The 19,190-nt window shown below is 32.3% G+C and overlaps 1 protein-coding gene across 1 annotated transcript in view; it reads right to left on the reverse strand.

Moving 5' to 3' along the window:
- Positions 1 to 17,632, reverse strand: part of LOC108444077 (phospholipase A2-like) — a 37,814-nt gene extending 20,182 nt beyond the window's left edge. The window contains exons 1-3 of the mRNA XM_017725054.2: positions 17,466 to 17,632; positions 16,707 to 16,869; positions 16,372 to 16,478 (exon numbers count right to left, since the gene is read on the reverse strand). Of these exons, the coding sequence (XP_017580543.1) occupies positions 16,372 to 16,478; positions 16,707 to 16,869; positions 17,466 to 17,505 (310 nt within the window). The 5' untranslated portion in view covers positions 17,506 to 17,632. The remainder of the gene's footprint in view (positions 1 to 16,371; positions 16,479 to 16,706; positions 16,870 to 17,465) is intronic.
- Positions 17,633 to 19,190: the final 1,558 nt, after the last annotated feature.

Here is a 19,190-nt window from a genome sequence, read left to right on the forward strand (position 1 = left end):
TAAGAAGGTAAAGTTTAAGTAATATTTTCAGGTTTCACTGTAAGAAGTTTCAGTTTAACTGTAATATTTTCAGGTTTCACTGTAAGAAGGTAAAGTTTAACTGTAATATTTTGAAGTTTCACTGTAAGAAGGTAAAGTTTAACTAATATTTTGAGGTTTCACTGTAAGAAGGTAAAGTTTAACTGTAATATTTTGAAGTTTCACTGTAAAAAGGTAAAGTTTAACTAATATTTTCAGGTTTCACTGTAAGAAGGTAAAGTTTAACTGTAATATTTTGAAGTTTCACTGTAAGAAGGTAACGTTTAACTGTAATATTTTGAAGTTTCACTGTAAGAAGGTAAAGTTTGACTAATATTTTGAGGTTTCACTGTAAGAAGGTAAAGTTTAACTAATATTTTCAGGTTTCACTGTAAGAAGTTTCAGTTTAACTGTAATATTTTCAGGTTTCACTGTAAGAAGGTAAAGTTTAACTGTATTATGTTCAGGTTTCACTGTAAGAAAGTACAGTTTAACTAATATTTTCAGGTTTCACTGTAAGAAGGTAAAGTTTAACTGTATTATGTTCAGGTTTCACTGTAAGAAGGTAAAGTTTTTACTGTAATATTTTGAGGTTTCACTGTAAGAAGTTTCAGTTTAACTGTAATATTTTGAGGTTTCACTGTAAGAAGGTAAAGTTTACCTGTAATATTTTCAGGTTTCACTGTAAGAAGGTAAGGTTTAACTGTAATATTTTCAGGATTCACTGTAAGAAGTTTCAGTTTAACTGTAATATTTTGAGGTTTCACTGTAAGAAGGTATAGTTTAACTGTAATATTTTGAGGTTTCACTGTAAGAAGGTAAAGTTTAACTGCAATATTTTCAGGTTTCACTGTAAGAAGGTAAAGTTTAACTAATATATTCAGGTTTCACTGTAAGAAGGTAAAGTTTAACTGTAATATTTTCAGGTTTCACTGTAAGAAGGTAAAGTTTTTACTGTAATATTTTCAGGTTTCACTGTAAGAAGTTTCAGTTTAAATGTAATATTTTGAGGTTTCACTGTAAGAAGTTTCATCCATCCCATCCATCCATTTTCTAAGCCGCTTCTCCGTCAGGGTCACGGGGGGATGCTGGAGCCTATCCCAGCAGTCTTCGGGCGGAAGGCAGGATACACCCTGGACAGGTCGCCAGTCCGTAAGAAGTTTCAGTTTAACTGTAATATTTTGAAGTTTCACTGTAAGAAGATAAAGTTTAACTAATATTTTGAGGTTTCACTGTAAGAAGTTTCAGTTTAACTGTAATATTTTCAGGTTTCACTGTAAGAAGGTAAAGTTTAACTGTATTATGTTCAGGTTTCACTGTAAGAAGTTTCAGTTTAACTGTAATATTTTCAGGTTTCACTGTAAGAAGGTAAAGTTTAACTGTATTATGTTCAGGTTTCACTGTAAGAAGGTACAGTTTAACTAATATTTTCAGGTTTCACTGTAAGAAGGTAAAGGTTAACTGTATTATGTTCAGGTTTCACTGTAAGAAGGTAAAGTTTTTACTGTAATATTTTGAGGTTTCACTGTAAGCAGTTTCAGTTTAACTGTAATATTTTGAGGTTTCACTGTAAGAAGGTAAAGTTTACCTGTAATATTTTCAGGTTTCACTGTAAGAAGGTAAAGTTTAACTGTAATATTTTCAGGATTCACTGTAAGAAGGTAAAGTTTTTACTGTAATATTTTCAGGTTTCACTGTAAGAAGTTTCAGTTTAACTGTAATATTTTTAGGTTTCACTGTAAGAAGGTAAAGTTTAACTGTAATATTTTCAGGTTTCACTGTAAGAAGGTAAAGTTTTTACTGTAATATTTTGAGGTTTCACTGTAAGAAGGTAAAGTTTAACTGTATTATGTTCAGGTTTCACTGTAAGAAGGTAAAGTTTAACTAATATTTTCAGGTTTCACTGTAAGAAGGTAAAGTTTAACTGTAATATTTTCAGGTTTCACTGTAAGAAGTTTCAGTTTAACTGTAATATTTTCAGGTTTCACTGTAAGAAGGTAAAGTTTAACTGTAATATTTTGAAGTTTCACTGTAAGAAGGTAAAGTTTAACTAATATTTTGAGGTTTCACTGTAAGAAGGTAAAGTTTAACTGTAATATTTTGAAGTTTCACTGTAAGAAGGTAAAGTTTAACTAATATTTTGAGGTTTCACTGTAAGAAGGTAAAGTTTAACTGTATTATGTTCAGTTTTCACGGTAAGAAGGTAAAGTTTAACTGTATTATGTTCAGGTTTCACTGTAAGAAGGTAAAGTTTAACTGTAATATTTTGAAGTTTCACTGTAAGAAGGTAAAGTTTAACTAATATTTTCAGGTTTCACTGTAAGAAGGTAAAGTTTAACTGTAATATTTTGAAGTTTCACTGTAAGAAGGTAAAGTTTAACTAATATTTTCAGGTTTCACTGTAAGAAGTTTCAGTTTAACTGTAATATTTTCAGGTTTCACTGTAAGAAGGTAAAGTTTAACTGTAATATTTTGAAGTTTCACTGTAAGAAGGTAAAGTTTAACTAATATTTTGAGGTTTCACTGTAAGAAGGTAAAGTTTAACTGTAATATTTTGAAGTTTCACTGTAAGAAGGTAAAGTTTAACTGTAATATTTTGAAGTTTCACTGTAAGAAGGTAAAGTTTAACTAATATTTTCAGGTTTCACTGTAAGAAGTTTCAGTTTAACTGTAATATTTTCAGGTTTCACTGTAAGAAGGTAAAGTTTAACTGTAATATTTTGAAGTTTCACTGTAAGAAGGTAAAGTTTAACTAATATTTTGAAGTTTCACTGTAAGAAGGTAAAGTTTAACTGTAATATTTTGAAGTTTCACTGTAAGAAGGTAAAGTTTAACTAATATTTTCAGGTTTCACTGTAAGAAGGTAAAGTTTAACTGTAATATTTTGAAGTTTCACTGTAAGAAGGTAAAGTTTAACTAATATTTTCAGGTTTCACTGTAAGAAGTTTCAGTTTAACTGTAATATTTTCAGGTTTCACTGTAAGAAGGTAAAGTTTAACTGTAATATTTTGAAGTTTCACTGTAAGAAGGTAAAGTTTAACTAATATTTTGAGGTTTCACTGTAAGAAGGTAAAGTTTAACTGTAATATTTTGAAGTTTCACTGTAAGAAGGTAAAGTTTAACTAATATTTTCAGGTTTCACTGTAAGAAGGTAAAGTTTAACTGTAATATTTTGAAGTTTCACTGTAAGAAGGTAAAGTTTAACTGTAATATTTTGAAGTTTCACTGTAAGAAGGTAAAGTTTGACTAATATTTTGAGGTTTCACTGTAAGAAGGTAAAGTTTAACTAATATTTTCAGGTTTCACTGTAAGAAGTTTCAGTTTAACTGTAATATTTTCAGGTTTCACTGTAAGAAGGTAAAGTTTAACTGTATTATGTTCAGGTTTCACTGTAAGAAAGTACAGTTTAACTAATATTTTCAGGTTTCACTGTAAGAAGGTAAAGTTTAACTGTATTATGTTCAGGTTTCACTGTAAGAAGGTAAAGTTTAACTGTAATATTTTGAAGTTTCACTGTAAAAAGGTAAAGTTTAACTAATATTTTCAGGTTTCACTGTAAGAAGGTAAAGTTTAACTGTAATATTTTGAAGTTTCACTGTAAGAAGGTAAAGTTTAACTGTAATATTTTGAAGTTTCACTGTAAGAAGGTAAAGTTTGACTAATATTTTGAGGTTTCACTGTAAGAAGGTAAAGTTTAACTAATATTTTCAGGTTTCACTGTAAGAAGTTTCAGTTTAACTGTAATATTTTCAGGTTTCACTGTAAGAAGGTAAAGTTTAACTGTATTATGTTCAGGTTTCACTGTAAGAAAGTACAGTTTAACTAATATTTTCAGGTTTCACTGTAAGAAGGTAAAGTTTAACTGTATTATGTTCAGGTTTCACTGTAAGAAGGTAAAGTTTTTACTGTAATATTTTGAGGTTTCACTGTAAGAAGTTTCAGTTTAACTGTAATATTTTGAGGTTTCACTGTAAGAAGGTAAAGTTTACCTGTAATATTTTCAGGTTTCACTGTAAGAAGGTAAGGTTTAACTGTAATATTTTCAGGATTCACTGTAAGAAGTTTCAGTTTAACTGTAATATTTTGAGGTTTCACTGTAAGAAGGTATAGTTTAACTGTAATATTTTGAGGTTTCACTGTAAGAAGGTAAAGTTTAACTGCAATATTTTCAGGTTTCACTGTAAGAAGGTAAAGTTTAACTAATATTTTCAGGTTTCACTGTAAGAAGGTAAAGTTTAACTGTAATATTTTCAGGTTTCACTGTAAGAAGGTAAAGTTTTTACTGTAATATTTTCAGGTTTCACTGTAAGAAGTTTCAGTTTAAATGTAATATTTTGAGGTTTCACTGTAAGAAGTTTCATCCATCCCATCCATCCATTTTCTAAGCCGCTTCTCCGTCAGGGTCACGGGGGGATGCTGGAGCCTATCCCAGCAGTCTTCGGGCGGAAGGCAGGATACACCCTGGACAGGTCGCCAGTCCGTAAGAAGTTTCAGTTTAACTGTAATATTTTGAAGTTTCACTGTAAGAAGATAAAGTTTAACTAATATTTTGAGGTTTCACTGTAAGAAGTTTCAGTTTAACTGTAATATTTTCAGGTTTCACTGTAAGAAGGTAAAGTTTAACTGTATTATGTTCAGGTTTCACTGTAAGAAGTTTCAGTTTAACTGTAATATTTTCAGGTTTCACTGTAAGAAGGTAAAGTTTAACTGTATTATGTTCAGGTTTCACTGTAAGAAGGTAAAGTTTAACTAATATTTTCAGGTTTCACTGTAAGAAGGTAAAGGTTAACTGTATTATGTTCAGGTTTCACTGTAAGAAGGTAAAGTTTTTACTGTAATATTTTGAGGTTTCACTGTAAGCAGTTTCAGTTTAACTGTAATATTTTGAGGTTTCACTGTAAGAAGGTAAAGTTTACCTGTAATATTTTCAGGTTTCACTGTAAGAAGGTAAAGTTTAACTGTAATATTTTCAGGATTCACTGTAAGAAGGTAAAGTTTTTACTGTAATATTTTCAGGTTTCACTGTAAGAAGTTTCAGTTTAACTGTAATATTTTTAGGTTTCACTGTAAGAAGGTAAAGTTTAACTGTAATATTTTCAGGTTTCACTGTAAGAAGGTAAAGTTTTTACTGTAATATTTTGAGGTTTCACTGTAAGAAGGTAAAGTTTAACTGTAATATTTTCAGGTTTCACTGTAAGAAGGTAAAGTTTAACTAATATTTTCAGGTTTCACTGTAAGAAGGTAAAGTTTAACTGTAATATTTTCAGGTTTCACTGTAAGAAGTTTCAGTTTAACTGTAATATTTTCAGGTTTCACTGTAAGAAGGTAAAGTTTAACTGTAATATTTTGAAGTTTCACTGTAAGAAGGTAAAGTTTAACTAATATTTTGAGGTTTCACTGTAAGAAGGTAAAGTTTAACTGTAATATTTTGAAGTTTCACTGTAAGAAGGTAAAGTTTAACTAATATTTTCAGGTTTCACTGTAAGAAGGTAAAGTTTAACTGTATTATGTTCAGTTTTCACTGTAAGAAGGTAAAGTTTAACTGTATTATGTTCAGGTTTCACTGTAAGAAGGTAAAGTTTAACTGTAATATTTTGAAGTTTCACTGTAAGAAGGTAAAGTTTAACTAATATTTTCAGGTTTCACTGTAAGAAGGTAAAGTTTAACTGTAATATTTTGAAGTTTCACTGTAAGAAGGTAAAGTTTAACTAATATTTTCAGGTTTCACTGTAAGAAGTTTCAGTTTAACTGTAATATTTTCAGGTTTCACTGTAAGAAGGTAAAGTTTAACTGTAATATTTTGAATTTTCACTGTAAGAAGGTAAAGTTTAACTAATATTTTGAGGTTTCACTGTAAGAAGGTAAAGTTTAACTGTAATATTTTGAAGTTTCACTGTAAGAAGGTAAAGTTTAACTGTAATATTTTGAAGTTTCACTGTAAGAAGGTAAAGTTTAACTAATATTTTCAGGTTTCACTGTAAGAAGTTTCAGTTTAACTGTAATATTTTCAGGTTTCACTGTAAGAAGGTAAAGTTTAACTGTAATATTTTGAAGTTTCACTGTAAGAAGGTAAAGTTTAACTAATATTTTGAGGTTTCACTGTAAGAAGGTAAAGTTTAACTGTAATATTTTGAAGTTTCACTGTAAGAAGGTAAAGTTTAACTAATATTTTCAGGTTTCACTGTAAGAAGGTAAAGTTTAACTGTAATATTTTGAAGTTTCACTGTAAGAAGGTAAAGTTTAACTAATATTTTCAGGTTTCACTGTAAGAAGTTTCAGTTTAACTGTAATATTTTCAGGTTTCACTGTAAGAAGGTAAAGTTTAACTGTAATATTTTGAAGTTTCACTGTAAGAAGGTAAAGTTTAACTAATATTTTGAGGTTTCACTGTAAGAAGGTAAAGTTTAACTGTAATATTTTGAAGTTTCACTGTAAGAAGGTAAAGTTTAACTAATATTTTCAGGTTTCACTGTAAGAAGGTAAAGTTTAACTGTAATATTTTGAAGTTTCACTGTAAGAAGGTAAAGTTTAACTGTAATATTTTGAAGTTTCACTGTAAGAAGGTAAAGTTTGACTAATATTTTGAGGTTTCACTGTAAGAAGGTAAAGTTTAACTAATATTTTCAGGTTTCACTGTAAGAAGTTTCAGTTTAACTGTAATATTTTCAGGTTTCACTGTAAGAAGGTAAAGTTTAACTGTATTATGTTCAGGTTTCACTGTAAGAAAGTACAGTTTAACTAATATTTTCAGGTTTCACTGTAAGAAGGTAAAGTTTAACTGTATTATGTTCAGGTTTCACTGTAAGAAGGTAAAGTTTTTACTGTAATATTTTGAGGTTTCACTGTAAGAAGTTTCAGTTTAACTGTAATATTTTGAGGTTTCACTGTAAGAAGGTAAAGTTTAACTGTAATATTTTCAGGTTTCACTGTAAGAAGGTAAGGTTTAACTGTAATATTTTCAGGATTCACTGTAAGAAGTTTCAGTTTAACTGTAATATTTTGAGGTTTCACTGTAAGAAGGTATAGTTTAACTGTAATATTTTGAGGTTTCACTGTAAGAAGGTAAAGTTTAACTGCAATATTTTCAGGTTTCACTGTAAGAAGGTAAAGTTTAACTAATATTTTCAGGTTTCACTGTAAGAAGGTAAAGTTTAACTGTAATATTTTCAGGTTTCACTGTAAGAAGGTAAAGTTTTTACTGTAATATTTTCAGGTTTCACTGTAAGAAGTTTCAGTTTAAATGTAATATTTTGAGGTTTCACTGTAAGAAGTTTCATCCATCCCATCCATCCATTTTCTAAGCCGCTTCTCCGTCAGGGTCACGGGGGGATGCTGGAGCCTATCCCAGCAGTCTTCGGGCGGAAGGCAGGATACACCCTGGACAGGTCGCCAGTCCGTAAGAAGTTTCAGTTTAACTGTAATATTTTGAAGTTTCACTGTAAGAAGATAAAGTTTAACTAATATTTTGAGGTTTCACTGTAAGAAGTTTCAGTTTAACTGTAATATTTTCAGGTTTCACTGTAAGAAGGTAAAGTTTAACTGTATTATGTTCAGGTTTCACTGTAAGAAGTTTCAGTTTAACTGTAATATTTTCAGGTTTCACTGTAAGAAGGTAAAGTTTAACTGTATTATGTTCAGGTTTCACTGTAAGAAGGTACAGTTTAACTAATATTTTCAGGTTTCACTGTAAGAAGGTAAAGTTTAACTGTATTATGTTCAGGTTTCACTGTAAGAAGGTAAAGTTTTTACTGTAATATTTTGAGGTTTCACTGTAAGCAGTTTCAGTTTAACTGTAATATTTTGAAGTTTCACTGTAAGAAGGTAAAGTTTAACTAATATTTTCAGGTTTCACTGTAAGAAGGTAAAGTTTACCTGTAATATTTTCAGGTTTCACTGTAAGAAGGTAAGGTTTAACTGTAATATTTTCAGGATTCACTGTAAGAAGTTTCAGTTTAACTGTAATATTTTGAGGTTTCACTGTAAGAAGTTTCAGTTTAACTGTAATATTTTCAGGTTTCACTGTAAGAAGGTAAAGTTTAACTGTATTATGTTCAGGTTTCACTGTAAGAAAGTACAGTTTAACTAATATTTTCAGGTTTCACTGTAAGAAGGTAAAGTTTAACTGTAATATTTTCAGGTTTCACTGTAAGAAGGTAAAGTTTTTACTGTAATATTTTCAGGTTTCACTGTAAGAAGTTTCAGTTTAAATGTAATATTTTGAGGTTTCACTGTAAGAAGTTTCAGTTTAAATGTAATATTTTCAGGTTTCACTGTAAGAAGTTTCATCCATCCCATCCATCCATTTTCTAAGCCGCTTCTCCGTCAGGGTCACGGGGGGATGCTGGAGCCTATCCCAGCAGTCTTCGGGCGGAAGGCAGGATACACCCTGGACAGGTCGCCAGTCCGTAAGAAGTTTCAGTTTAACTGTAATATTTTGAAGTTTCACTGTAAGAAGATAAAGTTTAACTAATATTTTGAGGTTTCACTGTAAGAAGTTTCAGTTTAACTGTAATATTTTCAGGTTTCACTGTAAGAAGGTAAAGTTTAACTGTAATATTTTGAAGTTTCACTGTAAGAAGGTAAAGTTTAACTAATATTTTGAGGTTTCACTGTAAGAAGGTAAAGTTTAACTGTAATATTTTGAAGTTTCACTGTAAGAAGGTAAAGTTTAACTAATATTTTCAGGTTTCACTGTAAGAAGGTAAAGTTTAACTGTATTATGTTCAGTTTTCACTGTAAGAAGGTAAAGTTTAACTGTATTATGTTCAGGTTTCACTGTAAGAAGGTAAAGTTTAACTGTAATATTTTGAAGTTTCACTGTAAGAAGGTAAAGTTTAACTAATATTTTCAGGTTTCACTGTAAGAAGGTAAAGTTTAACTGTAATATTTTGAAGTTTCACTGTAAGAAGGTAAAGTTTAACTAATATTTTCAGGTTTCACTGTAAGAAGTTTCAGTTTAACTGTAATATTTTCAGGTTTCACTGTAAGAAGGTAAAGTTTAACTGTAATATTTTGAAGTTTCACTGTAAGAAGGTAAAGTTTAACTAATATTTTGAGGTTTCACTGTAAGAAGGTAAAGTTTAACTGTAATATTTTGAAGTTTCACTGTAAGAAGGTAAAGTTTAACTGTAATATTTTGAAGTTTCACTGTAAGAAGGTAAAGTTTAACTAATATTTTCAGGTTTCACTGTAAGAAGTTTCAGTTTAACTGTAATATTTTCAGGTTTCACTGTAAGAAGGTAAAGTTTAACTGTAATATTTTGAAGTTTCACTGTAAGAAGGTAAAGTTTAACTAATATTTTGAGGTTTCACTGTAAGAAGGTAAAGTTTAACTGTAATATTTTGAAGTTTCACTGTAAGAAGGTAAAGTTTAACTAATATTTTCAGGTTTCACTGTAAGAAGGTAAAGTTTAACTGTAATATTTTGAAGTTTCACTGTAAGAAGGTAAAGTTTAACTAATATTTTCAGGTTTCACTGTAAGAAGTTTCAGTTTAACTGTAATATTTTCAGGTTTCACTGTAAGAAGGTAAAGTTTAACTGTAATATTTTGAAATTTCACTGTAAGAAGGTAAAGTTTAACTAATATTTTGAGGTTTCACTGTAAGAAGGTAAAGTTTAACTGTAATATTTTGAAGTTTCACTGTAAGAAGGTAAAGTTTAACTAATATTTTCAGGTTTCACTGTAAGAAGGTAAAGTTTAACTGTAATATTTTGAAGTTTCACTGTAAGAAGGTAAAGTTTAACTGTAATATTTTGAAGTTTCACTGTAAGAAGGTAAAGTTTGACTAATATTTTGAGGTTTCACTGTAAGAAGGTAAAGTTTAACTAATATTTTCAGGTTTCACTGTAAGAAGTTTCAGTTTAACTGTAATATTTTCAGGTTTCACTGTAAGAAGGTAAAGTTTAACTGTATTATGTTCAGGTTTCACTGTAAGAAAGTACAGTTTAACTAATATTTTCAGGTTTCACTGTAAGAAGGTAAAGTTTAACTGTATTATGTTCAGGTTTCACTGTAAGAAGGTAAAGTTTAACTGTAATATTTTGAAGTTTCACTGTAAAAAGGTAAAGTTTAACTAATATTTTCAGGTTTCACTGTAAGAAGGTAAAGTTTAACTGTAATATTTTGAAGTTTCACTGTAAGAAGGTAAAGTTTGACTAATATTTTCAGGATTCACTGTAAGAAGGTAAAGTTTAACTAATATTTTCAGGTTTCACTGTAAGAAGTTTCAGTTTAACTGTAATATTTTCAGGTTTCACTGTAAGAAGGTAAAGTTTAACTGTATTATGTTCAGGTTTCACTGTAAGAAAGTACAGTTTAACTAATATTTTCAGGTTTCACTGTAAGAAGGTAAAGTTTAACTGTATTATGTTCAGGTTTCACTGTAAGAAGGTAAAGTTTTTACTGTAATATTTTGAGGTTTCACTGTAAGAAGTTTCAGTTTAACTGTAATATTTTGAGGTTTCACTGTAAGAAGGTAAAGTTTACCTGTAATATTTTCAGGTTTCACTGTAAGAAGGTAAGGTTTAACTGTAATATTTTCAGGATTCACTGTAAGAAGTTTCAGTTTAACTGTAATATTTTGAGGTTTCACTGTAAGAAGGTATAGTTTAACTGTAATATTTTGAGGTTTCACTGTAAGAAGGTAAAGTTTAACTGCAATATTTTCAGGTTTCACTGTAAGAAGGTAAAGTTTAACTAATATTTTCAGGTTTCACTGTAAGAAGGTAAAGTTTAACTGTAATATTTTCAGGTTTCACTGTAAGAAGGTAAAGTTTTTACTGTAATATTTTCAGGTTTCACTGTAAGAAGTTTCAGTTTAAATGTAATATTTTGAGGTTTCACTGTAAGAAGTTTCATCCATCCCATCCATCCATTTTCTAAGCCGCTTCTCCGTCAGGGTCACGGGGGGATGCTGGAGCCTATCCCAGCAGTCTTCGGGCGGAAGGCAGGATACACCCTGGACAGGTCGCCAGTCCGTAAGAAGTTTCAGTTTAACTGTAATATTTTGAAGTTTCACTGTAAGAAGATAAAGTTTAACTAATATTTTGAGGTTTCACTGTAAGAAGTTTCAGTTTAACTGTAATATTTTCAGGTTTCACTGTAAGAAGGTAAAGTTTAACTGTATTATGTTCAGGTTTCACTGTAAGAAGTTTCAGTTTAACTGTAATATTTTCAGGTTTCACTGTAAGAAGGTAAAGTTTAACTGTATTATGTTCAGGTTTCACTGTAAGAAGGTACAGTTTAACTAATATTTTCAGGTTTCACTGTAAGAAGGTAAAGGTTAACTGTATTATGTTCAGGTTTCACTGTAAGAAGGTAAAGTTTTTACTGTAATATTTTGAGGTTTCACTGTAAGCAGTTTCAGTTTAACTGTAATATTTTGAGGTTTCACTGTAAGAAGGTAAAGTTTACCTGTAATATTTTCAGGTTTCACTGTAAGAAGGTAAAGTTTAACTGTAATATTTTCAGGATTCACTGTAAGAAGGTAAAGTTTTTACTGTAATATTTTCAGGTTTCACTGTAAGAAGTTTCAGTTTAACTGTAATATTTTTAGGTTTCACTGTAAGAAGGTAAAGTTTAACTGTAATATTTTCAGGTTTCACTGTAAGAAGGTAAAGTTTTTACTGTAATATTTTGAGGTTTCACTGTAAGAAGGTAAAGTTTAACTGTAATATTTTCAGGTTTCACTGTAAGAAGGTAAAGTTTAACTAATATTTTCAGGTTTCACTGTAAGAAGGTAAAGTTTAACTGTAATATTTTCAGGTTTCACTGTAAGAAGTTTCAGTTTAACTGTAATATTTTCAGGTTTCACTGTAAGAAGTTTCAGTTTAACTGTAATATTTTGAAGTTTCACTGTAAGAAGGTAAAGTTTAACTAATATTTTCAGGTTTCACTGTAAGAAGGTAAAGTTTAACTGTAATATTTTGAAGTTTCACTGTAAGAAGGTAAAGTTTAACTAATATTTTCAGGTTTCACTGTAAGAAGGTAAAGTTTAACTGTATTATGTTCAGTTTTCACTGTAAGAAGGTAAAGTTTAACTGTATTATGTTCAGGTTTCACTGTAAGAAGGTAAAGTTTAACTGTAATATTTTGAAGTTTCACTGTAAGAAGGTAAAGTTTAACTAATATTTTCAGGTTTCACTGTAAGAAGGTAAAGTTTAACTGTAATATTTTGAAGTTTCACTGTAAGAAGGTAAAGTTTAACTAATATTTTCAGGTTTCACTGTAAGAAGTTTCAGTTTAACTGTAATATTTTCAGGTTTCACTGTAAGAAGGTAAAGTTTAACTGTAATATTTTGAAGTTTCACTGTAAGAAGGTAAAGTTTAACTAATATTTTGAGGTTTCACTGTTAGAAGGTAAAGTTTAACTGTAATATTTTGAAGTTTCACTGTAAGAAGGTAAAGTTTAACTGTAATATTTTGAAGTTTCACTGTAAGAAGGTAAAGTTTAACTAATATTTTCAGGTTTCACTGTAAGAAGTTTCAGTTTAACTGTAATATTTTCAGGTTTCACTGTAAGAAGGTAAAGTTTAACTGTAATATTTTGAAGTTTCACTGTAAGAAGGTAAAGTTTAACTAATATTTTGAGGTTTCACTGTAAGAAGGTAAAGTTTAACTGTAATATTTTGAAGTTTCACTGTAAGAAGGTAAAGTTTAACTAATATTTTCAGGTTTCACTGTAAGAAGGTAAAGTTTAACTGTAATATTTTGAAGTTTCACTGTAAGAAGGTAAAGTTTAACTAATATTTTCAGGTTTCACTGTAAGAAGTTTCAATTTAACTGTAATATTTTCAGGTTTCACTGTAAGAAGGTAAAGTTTAACTGTAATATTTTGAAGTTTCACTGTAAGAAGGTAAAGTTTAACTAATATTTTGAGGTTTCACTGTAAGAAGGTAAAGTTTAACTGTAATATTTTGAAGTTTCACTGTAAGAAGGTAAAGTTTAACTAATATTTTCAGGTTTCACTGTAAGAAGGTAAAGTTTAACTGTAATATTTTGAAGTTTCACTGTAAGAAGGTAAAGTTTAACTGTAATATTTTGAAGTTTCACTGTAAGAAGGTAAAGTTTGACTAATATTTTGAGGTTTCACTGTAAGAAGGTAAAGTTTAACTAATATTTTCAGGTTTCACTGTAAGAAGTTTCAGTTTAACTGTAATATTTTCAGGTTTCACTGTAAGAAGGTAAAGTTTAACTGTATTATGTTCAGGTTTCACTGTAAGAAAGTACAGTTTAACTAATATTTTCAGGTTTAACTGTAAGAAGGTAAAGTTTAACTGTATTATGTTCAGGTTTCACTGTAAGAAGGTAAAGTTTTTACTGTAATATTTTGAGGTTTCACTGTAAGAAGTTTCAGTTTAACTGTAATATTTTGAGGTTTCACTGTAAGAAGGTAAAGTTTACCTGTAATATTTTCAGGTTTCACTGTAAGAAGGTAAGGTTTAACTGTAATATTTTCAGGATTCACTGTAAGAAGTTTCAGTTTAACTGTAATATTTTGAGGTTTCACTGTAAGAAGGTATAGTTTAACTGTAATATTTTGAGGTTTCACTGTAAGAAGGTAAAGTTTAACTGCAATATTTTCAGGTTTCACTGTAAGAAGGTAAAGTTTAACTAATATTTTCAGGTTTCACTGTAAGAAGGTAAAGTTTAACTGTAATATTTTCAGGTTTCACTGTAAGAAGGTAAAGTTTTTACTGTAATATTTTCAGGTTTCACTGTAAGAAGTTTCAGTTTAAATGTAATATTTTGAGGTTTCACTGTAAGAAGTTTCATCCATCCCATCCATCCATTTTCTAAGCCGCTTCTCCGTCAGGGTCACGGGGGGATGCTGGAGCCTATCCCAGCAGTCTTCGGGCGGAAGGCAGGATACACCCTGGACAGGTCGCCAGTCCGTAAGAAGTTTCAGTTTAACTGTAATATTTTGAAGTTTCACTGTAAGAAGATAAAGTTTAACTAATATTTTGAGGTTTCACTGTAAGAAGTTTCAGTTTAACTGTAATATTTTCAGGTTTCACTGTAAGAAGGTAAAGTTTAACTGTATTATGTTCAGGTTTCACTGTAAGAAGTTTCAGTTTAACTGTAATATTTTCAGGTTTCACTGTAAGAAGGTAAAGTTTAACTGTATTATGTTCAGGTTTCACTGTAAGAAGGTACAGTTTAACTAATATTTTCAGGTTTCACTGTAAGAAGGTAAAGTTTAACTGTATTATGTTCAGGTTTCACTGTAAGAAGGTAAAGTTTTTACTGTAATATTTTGAGGTTTCACTGTAAGCAGTTTCAGTTTAACTGTAATATTTTGAAGTTTCACTGTAAGAAGGTAAAGTTTAACTAATATTTTCAGGTTTCACTGTAAGAAGGTAAAGTTTAACTGTAATATTTTGAAGTTTCACTGTAAGAAGGTAAAGTTTAACTGTAATATTTTGAAGTTTCACTGTAAGAAGGTAAAGTTTGACTAATATTTTGAGGTTTCACTGTAAGAAGGTAAAGTTTAACTAATATTTTCAGGTTTCACTGTAAGAAGTTTCAGTTTAACTGTAATATTTTCAGGTTTCACTGTAAGAAGGTAAAGTTTAACTGTATTATGTTCAGGTTTCACTGTAAGAAAGTACAGTTTAACTAATATTTTCAGGTTTCACTGTAAGAAGGTAAAGTTTAACTGTAATATTTTCAGGTTTCACTGTAAGAAGGTAAAGTTTTTACTGTAATATTTTCAGGTTTCACTGTAAGAAGTTTCAGTTTAAATGTAATATTTTGAGGTTTCACTGTAAGAAGTTTCAGTTTAAATGTAATATTTTCAGGTTTCACTGTAAGAAGTTTCATCCATCCCATCCATCCATTTTCTAAGCCGCTTCTCCGTCAGGGTCACGGGGGGATGCTGGAGCCTATCCCAGCAGTCTTCGGGCGGAAGGCAGGATACACCCTGGACAGGTCGCCAGTCCGTAAGAAGTTTCAGTTTAACTGTAATATTTTGAAGTTTCACTGTAAGAAGATAAAGTTTAACTAATATTTTGAGGTTTCACTGTAAGAAGTTTCAGTTTAACTGTAATATTTTCAGGTTTCACTGTAAGAAGGTAAAGTTTAACTGTATTATGTTCAGGTTTCACTGTAAGAAGGTACAGTTTAACTAATATTTTCAGGTTTCACTGTAAGAAGGTAAAGTTTAACTGTATTATGTTCAGGTTTCACTGTAAGAAGGTAAAGTTTTTACTGTAATATTTTGAGGTTTCACTGTAAGAAGTTTCAGTTTAACTGTAATATTTTGAGGTTTCACTGTAAGAAGGTAAATTTTACCTGTAATATTTTCAGGTTTCACTGTAAGAAGGTAAAGTTTAACTGTAATATTTTCAGGATTCACTGTAAGAAGGTAAAGTTTTTACTGTAATATTTTCAGGTTTCACTGTAAGAAGTTTCAGTTTAACTGTAATATTTTGAGGTTTCACTGTAAGAAGGTAAAGTTTAACTGTAATATTTTCAGGTTTCACTGTAAGAAGGTAAAGTTTTTACTGTAATATTTTGAGGTTTCACTGTAAGAAGGTAAAGTTTAACTGTAATATTTTCAGGTTTCACTGTAAGAAGGTAAAGTTTAACTAATATTTTCAGGTTTCACTGTAAGAAGGTAAAGTTTAACTGTAATATTTTCAGGTTTCACTGTAAGAAGGTAAAGTTTTTACTGTAATATTTTCAGGTTTCACTGTAAGAAGTTTCAGTTTAAATGTAATATTTTCAGGTTTCACTGTAAGAAGTTTCATCCATCCCATCCATCCATTTTCTAAGCCGCTTCTCCGTCAGGGTCACGGGGGGATGCTGGAGCCTATCCCAGCAGTCTTCGGGCGGAAGGCAGGATACACCCTGGACAGGTCGCCAGTCCGTAAGAAGTTTCAGTTTAACTGTAATATTTTGAAGTTTCACTGTAAGAAGATAAAGTTTAACTGTAATATTTTGAAGTTTCACTGTAAGAAGATAAAGTTTAACTAATATTTTGAGGTTTCACTGTAAGAAGTTTCAGTTTAACTGTAATATTTTGAAGTTTCACTGTAAGAAGGTAAAGTTTAACTAATATTTTCAGGTTTCACTGTAAGAAGGTAAAGTTTAACTGTAATATTTTGAAGTTTCACTGTAAGAAGGTAAAGTTTGACTAATATTTTGAGGTTTCACTGTAAGAAGGTAATGTTTAACTAATATTTTGAGGTTTCACTGTAAGAAGGTAAAGTTTAACTGTAATATTTTGAAGTTTCACTGTAAGAAGGTAAAGTTTAACTGTAATATTTTGAAGTTTCACTGTAAGAAGGTAAAGTTTAACTAATATTTTCAGGTTTCACTGTAAGAAGGTAAAGTTTAAATGTGTGTGTACCACAGTCTTGTTCGTAAGCGCCACAGCTCCATCTGTATCTGTCTGATTTGGAGTTGCAGCCTTTATCCACCGCCTTTGCATAGCAACAGTCATGCTTATGACAACACCTGAAACACACAGTGAAAGTTTTCAGTATATTACACACATCATTACACACACTACACATACCAGTTAATTCTATTATAAATTTATTAAAACATAGATATATTTTAGAATCATCTACAGTTCTGCATCTGGATCTGGACTCACGTTTAAAAATATTCATACACTGTTCTGGACCAGGGCAGATTGAGAGCAGTGACTGTGTATTGTGAACAGTAAGTATGTGTTCTCACCAGTCGGCGGTGTCTCTGGGCCAGCCCTGCCCCCCCAGCCCGCAGTAACAGCCGTACACTGTGTAGGCCAGTGCGTGCCGGCCAGTGCTGCATTTCATCAAACCGCTCAACTCCAGCAGACTGCGGCTCACCCGCACTGACCCCAAACACACTGGCCCTGAGACTGCACATAAACAAACCAACAAAATAACAAATCTCGATCATTAAAAGTGTAGCTACAGTATATACTTACAATTACAGTATTGTAGTGGTTATATTTATGCATATATACTTTTTGCTGTTATGTACTGTTATGCACTTGTATGTATACGTCCTGTATCAATTAATCCTGAACTGACACTGCATTCATTAATCCTGAATTAACACTGTATTCATTAATCCTGAACTAGCGCTGTATTCATTAATCCTGAACTAGCACTGTATTCATTAATCCTGAACTAGTGCTGTATTCATTAATCCTGAACTAGCGCTGTATTCATTAATCCTGAACTAGCGCTGTATTCATTAATCCTGAACTAGCTCTGTATTCATTACTCCTGAACTAGCGCTGTATTCATTACTCCTGAACTAGCGCTGTATTCATTACTCCTGAACTAGCACTGTATTCATTACTCCTGAACTAGCGCTGTATCCATTAATCCTGAACTAGCGCTGTATTCATCAATCCCAGACTAGCGCTGTATTTATTGATCATGTATTATGTTAGTCTACTTACTGATTATCTGTAAAACGTATCCTGATCAATGAATGAAGTCATACCTGAGAGGAAGAGCAGGGTGAGGATGTGGAGACCAGCCATCTGAGGAGATCTGAGAGAGAGCTGAGAGATATGAGTGAGAGAAGGCTAAGAGCTGAGAGAGAGAGAGCTGAGAGAGATCTGAGAGAGAGAGCTGAGAGAGAGCTGAAGGAGAGAGAGCTGAGAGAGATCTGAGAGAGAGAGCTGAGAGAGAGCTGAAAGAGAGAGAGCTGAGAGAGAGCTGAGAGAGATCTGAGAGAGAGAGCTGAAAGAGAGAGCTGAGAGAGAGCTGAAAGAGAGAGCTGAGAGAGATCTGAGAGAGAGAGCTGAGAGAGAGCTGAAAGAGAGAGCTGAGAGAGATCTGAAAGAGAGCTGAGAGATATGAGTGAGAGAAGGCTAAAAGCTGAGAGAGAGAGCTGAAAGAGAGAGAGCCTTCGAGAGTATCTGAGAGAGATGAATGAGTGAAGATTGAGAGCTGAGAGAGATGAATGAGTGAAGATTGAGAGCTGAGAGAGATGAATGAGTGAAGATTGAGAGCTGAGAGAGATGAGTGAGTGAAGATTGAGAGCTGAGAGAGATGAGTGAGAGATCTGAGAGAGGGAGTATCTGTGCTCGCTCTGCTGCTGCTGCTGCTGCTTTAACTCTTGCTCAGAGGGGCTGTTTACATTTATACACCTGTACTTATTGTTATTATATACACTGCAGTCATAACTACCTGTTCAAACAGGTGACTGAACTTATTCACATGTAGTTGTGGATGGTCTGACTGTGAATAGGTTTACACATCCACTACAGAGACCCACTCATGCAGAGCTTAGCACACATCCATCCATCCATCCATCCATCCATTTTCTAAGCAGCTTCTCCGTCAGGGTCGCGGAGCTTAGCACACAGTTAGTGTTTATTCACTAAACTGAACTCATTGGGGGTGAAGGAAATATAAAGGTTATGGCATAATTGATATTTTATGTTCTATGGATTCAGGTACATTAAACACCACATTAAAATAAAGCTGTAGAAATAAAATGTGAAGGACGTGTGATACAGAAGGGTGTCTCTGTGGAGGACGTGTCTTATTGAAGGGAGTCTCTGTGGAGGACGTGTCTTATTGAAGGGAGTCTCTGTGGAGAACGTGTCTTATTGAAGGGTGTCTGTGGAGGATCTAGCATTAGGCAGTAGTAGGGGTGCGGTGCATTGTGGATCGGGCAGTGTCCGAAGGCGTGGGCCTTGGCGTTCTGATCCTCGCTTGCTGAAACGGGCTTTTGGAACTTGGAACGTTAAAACACTGGTGGGGAAGGAGCCTGAGTTGGTGCGTGAGGTTGAGAGATACCGGCTAGATATCGTCGGGCTCACCTCAACACACAGCTTGGGCTCTGGGTCCAATCTCCTTGAGAGGGGCTGGACTTTATTCTTTTCTGGAGTTGCCCATGGTGAGAGGCGGCGGGCAGGTGTGGGCTTTCTCATAGCCCCTCGACTCGGTGCCTGTATGTTGGGGTTTTCTCCGGTGGACGAGAGGGTAGCTTCCCTAAGCCTTCGGGTTGGGGAATGGGTCCTGACTGCTGTCTGTGCTTATGCACCGAACAGCAGTTCAGAGTACCCAGCCTTCTTAGAGTCCTTGGGATGGTCGCTTGAAAGTGCTCCTCCTGGAGACTCTATTGTCCTACTGGGGGACTTTAACGCTCACGTGGGCAATGACAGTGATACCTGGAGGGGTGTGATTGGGAGGAATGGCCTCTCTGATCTGAACC

Source organism: Pygocentrus nattereri, chromosome 12 (assembly GCF_015220715.1).
Source record: "Pygocentrus nattereri isolate fPygNat1 chromosome 12, fPygNat1.pri, whole genome shotgun sequence".
In the NCBI taxonomy this organism is placed as follows: domain Eukaryota; kingdom Metazoa; phylum Chordata; class Actinopteri; order Characiformes; family Serrasalmidae; genus Pygocentrus; species Pygocentrus nattereri.